General features: G+C 59.5%; 1 protein-coding gene across 1 annotated transcript; it reads left to right on the top strand.

The window, feature by feature from the left end:
- Positions 1-2,095: 2,095 nt before the first annotated feature.
- CHC_T00001747001 (hypothetical protein) lies at positions 2,096-2,335 on the top strand. The gene has a single exon (XM_005712640.1). The coding sequence runs from the start codon at positions 2,096-2,098 to the stop codon at positions 2,333-2,335; it is 240 nt and encodes a 79-aa protein (XP_005712697.1).
- Positions 2,336-4,458: the final 2,123 nt, after the last annotated feature.

Below are 4,458 nucleotides of genomic sequence, written 5' to 3'. Positions count from 1 at the left end.
AGGCGTGCGAGGCGTGGTGCTCCTGTAGCCGACCGCCACGGCCCCGCGCACACTGTCGCCTTTGGGCTGCGCCCCATTTTGCAAGCGCGGCGCGCCCTGCAGTTGTAACCTGCAAAAAACATTTAATCAGGTCGACGAGCTCCACTGCGGGCTGCACATTGAGCGGAAGCTGCATGTAATATATCCAGAGCGCTTCTTATCGTGGAAGCGCGCACCCTGCTCCTAAACTTAGTTATGCTATTTCCATTTCCTCGTGGGGCCCGTAGACATTTGAGATAAGCGCGCGATTTGACGACAGCTGTACCACGGCCACCACGATCGTGCAAAGGCACAATGGAGGACTCATAAAGACTGAGTCACCGCTCCAAATCCGCACCCTTGTCGCCAAACTGAAAAAGTATCTCGCAGAAGGCTTCTGTAAGTATCTTGTATTTAGAATGCGCGGTCGCCCATTTGCGCAGCCGATTTTTCTCCGACGTTGTATAATCTAGCAAAGGCTTCTTTGTATAGATTGTCTTAAAAAAGTATGACAAAATCACGTCTGCCATACTGGGTATCCCTGTGGGAGCAGGGAGCTGCTCTTGATCAACGCGCCAACGCCGCCCGCTCGAATTCCCTAGCTTTGTCTGCTGAAAATCATTTTTCATCGGCGCTGTATTGTTTCTGCGGGAGCTTTGGGAGGGATCGCGGTACCCAACTTCGAGTACCGCTGCCGGCTGCAGCGCCTGTCGACGGCCAGAAAACCTGGCGTTCACGGGTGGGGGGATTGGCTGTCTATCGACGACCAAACGTTCTGCAAGTGGTTACGTTGAACGCGGAATTGAACGTTAGTACAGTAGTTTACATTCACAGGCACTTGTGGACAGACGCGTTCAAACGCGTTCGCGTGCAAGCAGCATAACAACCGACGTACCATGCGGTGTACCGACATGAAAAAAGTTATTCGTAATTGACTGCGACGGCCCTGTGCGCCATGAAGATCCACCAGCCGTTTCAATATTTGCCTGTGTGTTCAGCACAGGCCTTGACATGAAACCAAACGCGTTGCGAGTAGGAGGAATCCATATATTGCCCCCTGGTGGACTAGCCATGAATTCCAACTCGTGTTCAGCTAGCTCCGACTGACCGCCAGCCAGGCCTCTGGCACAGCACTCCAGCTTGAAAGCTGCCTCAAGAATGACTGCCGCTCGCATCATGGAGCTTTGATTGCGACGTACGTCTCTCTTGTGGTCCAGCACTTCTGCTGGAATTGCCCGTTGTTGTGCTTGTGCCGTTCGGGTTCCTACCTTTGATGCGAGAGCCTCTACAGCCGTGGCCTCCAGCAGAGCGTCAGCAGCTGCGAGCGCTGCTGAAGGTGCAGTAATTTTCGCCGCGACTGGCTTCGTGAGAGCTTCGGGGACTGGCGCCTTATTGACTACACTCGTCGGTTCGTTGGCGGTGGTGGTCATGAAGGCGCTCTCTGCACCGGGCGCAGTGGTGCTGGCAGAGCGGGGGGCAGACAACATTGACATTCTCAATTGTTGGTTGAGGAAGCTGTCCGTGGACATACGGGAGGGGCGAAAGGGAAACGGCGGGTGCGTTATGGTACTGGACGGTTGGGGTTATGATGTATTTTATAGGAATTGATAGAGTTATTGTTGTAGTCATGGGCCTACGTATGCCCACGCGGCGAATGAGAAGCGCGCGTGGCCTGCCACCCGGCCGCACGCGCCGGCGTAAACGCCGCGAGCCTGCCGCTCCGCGCTCCGCACTTCGCCCCTGGAAAACCACCCGCCTAGCTCCCCCGCACCCCGACGCGACGTTTCCTCATGTCAGGCCGCCCTCGTCCTGCATTTGTGTATCCCATTCGCTCTCTGCGCACGTCATACCAATGGCGTATATGCCCTTGGGTGAGACTGTACAGCGATTTCGGTAATCCCATCTGGGCCGAGCCCAAGGCGAGTGTTGGGGTTGCGGTTGAGCAAGCCGCGGATGAGCGGTTTGAAGTTGGACGAGGCCAAAGGCCCAGAGATCAACCACCTGTCCGTACTCGCAGCCGCTGAGCATCTCCGGGGCGACGTACTCGCGCGTGCCGCAAAAGGTCTCGGGCATGTTGATGGGGTTTGCCGGGGCGATGCGAAGGTTGGACGAGGGCGGCGGCTGGGGCTTCTGGGACGGGTGCTTCCGCTTGCTCAGCAGCTTGATGAGGCCCAAGTCGGCTCGGCGATGCGGACGTGGCCGTCCAGGTCAAGCAGGACGTTCTCCAGCTTCAAGTCGCGGTACACAACGAACAGTATGTGGATGTAATCGAGGGCGAGGAGGATCTCGGCGGGGATGCGGCGGCGCGCCTCCTTAGCTTTCACTCTCTCGCTTTTCCTAACGTTCGCGCCGCCCCCCGTGTGCCGCCACGTCTGTACGGCGCCCCCGCCCGCCCGCGGCAGACTGCCCCGCCGGACACGCTGCGCCACACACGCCCCGCCCACTACCCCGCCTTATTCTCATCACCCAGGGAGCCCTGCCTCCGGGTGATGAGAATGAGGCGGGGTCTTGCCTCCGTAGCATCCGCTAGCGGCGTAGGGGATCTTACACCTCGCCGGCAGCCGCATGTATATTTGTACCCCGCCCGCCCCCTGCACTCCCCCCACACTATCTCACTCACTCCCCCACCCGAACACGCCCAAAGCCCGCACGATGAATCTCCAGGTCTGCACGCTGCTGCTCTCGGCCCTAGTTTCCCTCGCCGCGTCGTCGTCGACGGGCGAGGTGCCGGAGGGGGATGGTGAGGGCTGTGGACGGGCCGTACAGCTACGACACGACGCGGACGAACGGGCACGGGCCGCTGTCGTCAGTGGACGAGGAGTTCTCCGCGTGCGGTGCGGGCGAGATCCGCCACCCTCAACTTTCCGGCGGCGGTCGGCGTCTCGCCGCTGGCCCCGCAGCCCAAGCTCGTGCGCGCCGAATAAACGCTTGGCCCGGCCCCGCCAGCTGGAACTGGGCCCTCGCGTGGCACTTCCACCACCCCGGCGAGCACACCCTCATGGGCAAGCAGTTCCCGCTCGAGAGCCACACGGTGCACCAGAGCGAGGGGGTGTGCGGGAAGGAGAGGAACACGGGGTCAGTAGTGCGCTTGCGCGGCGGAGGATAGCGCGGGCGCTCCGCCGGGCTTGAGATGGAGCCCGAGGTGCGGCAACGGTGGAAGCAGGATGAGCTGGCGCGGGAGCCAGCGCGCGCGGACGGTGGTCAGGGTACCGGTGTCGCAGGCCATGAAGGAAGGGGAGGGGAGGCAGGGGAGCGGTAGAGCGGCATGCGGATGACTCTACTCTGCACTTGGGTGCGTCGGGAGGCCGGGGCAAAGGCGACTCTCGGCGGATGAGGGGAGACGGGTGCGGCGGTAAGTGTAGGGCTGGGAGCGGGCGTAGCTGTCAAGACGGCAGGAGGGACCTTTTCTTGCATGGGCGGGCTCGGGCGGCGGTGGCAGGAGGCGGGACGCTGGAAGCCTGTACCATCAACGGCAGCTTGGCGCGGGCGGGCGGGCGGTCGGCGACAACGGCGGAGGGCTCAACTATGTCGCCGCGGGCTTCTGACGAGGTGGGGTGCCCTTTTATTTTGGGGGGTAAATTTATCAATACTGTACATGAGGGGTGCGCTTACAGATACAATTCTAGGTATTCATGTACCTACTAATATCATTTATTTATTTTTTGAATGCATTTTTATTCAAATTTATTTTTTGGGGGGTCGGTACTGTAGCACGAGGTGGTCTGGTACAAATTGGTTGGAAATTTACTACTGCTACCGCCAGAAAGGTCGGGCGGGAGTGGGGGGGGGTAATTTTTTTCAATGCAGCAGGGGTGCGCTTACAGATACACTAGCAGATAGGAAGCTGAGTTACACTTCGATCGGATATGAGATGTCCGCGACGTGTGTCGGTAGGCGAGAAAGGATCGCAGCAGCGACAGTGGACCAGATGGCGAAGCTCAGGCGTTGGTGGATGCGGGCTTGAGCGGAGGCAATGGTGCAAGAGCTCCGAAGTGCTATTAGCTTCGCGTGTTCATGGATGACATGCAGTGTAGACTGTGAGGGGGCGCCTAGAGTGTCAAACGATAGTGGCTGAAAGTGCCAGTCTAGGGGTGGCGGAGGAAGGTGATCGTCAATGAGCAGGGTGGATCGAATAGTCCGCTCGAGGGCCTGACGCTTGCGCACGTCAGCTGCTTCTGCAGCTCCTGCAGATTGGCGGGCAGCGGGATACATCATGCCCCTGCGGAATGGACTGCAGATTGTGACATCGTAGGCCGTAGGTTTGTCACACGGGAGCCCTGGGGCAGGGGGGGACGGTTGAACGAGGATATCGGCCGGCCGTGCAGCAGAGTTTGGTAACAGGAAAGGGACCTCGAGGGAATATGCAAGTCCAGCCCCACGGAACACGTGTCGTGCGAAGACCTTCGGACGGTATTGTGTCTGTGGACAAGTCCGAAGCCA

Source organism: Chondrus crispus, genomic scaffold (genome assembly GCF_000350225.1).
Source record: "Chondrus crispus Stackhouse genomic scaffold, scaffold_111, whole genome shotgun sequence".
NCBI classification, from domain to species: Eukaryota; Rhodophyta; class Florideophyceae; order Gigartinales; family Gigartinaceae; genus Chondrus; species Chondrus crispus.
This window is presented reverse-complemented; position numbering and strand designations above follow the sequence as displayed.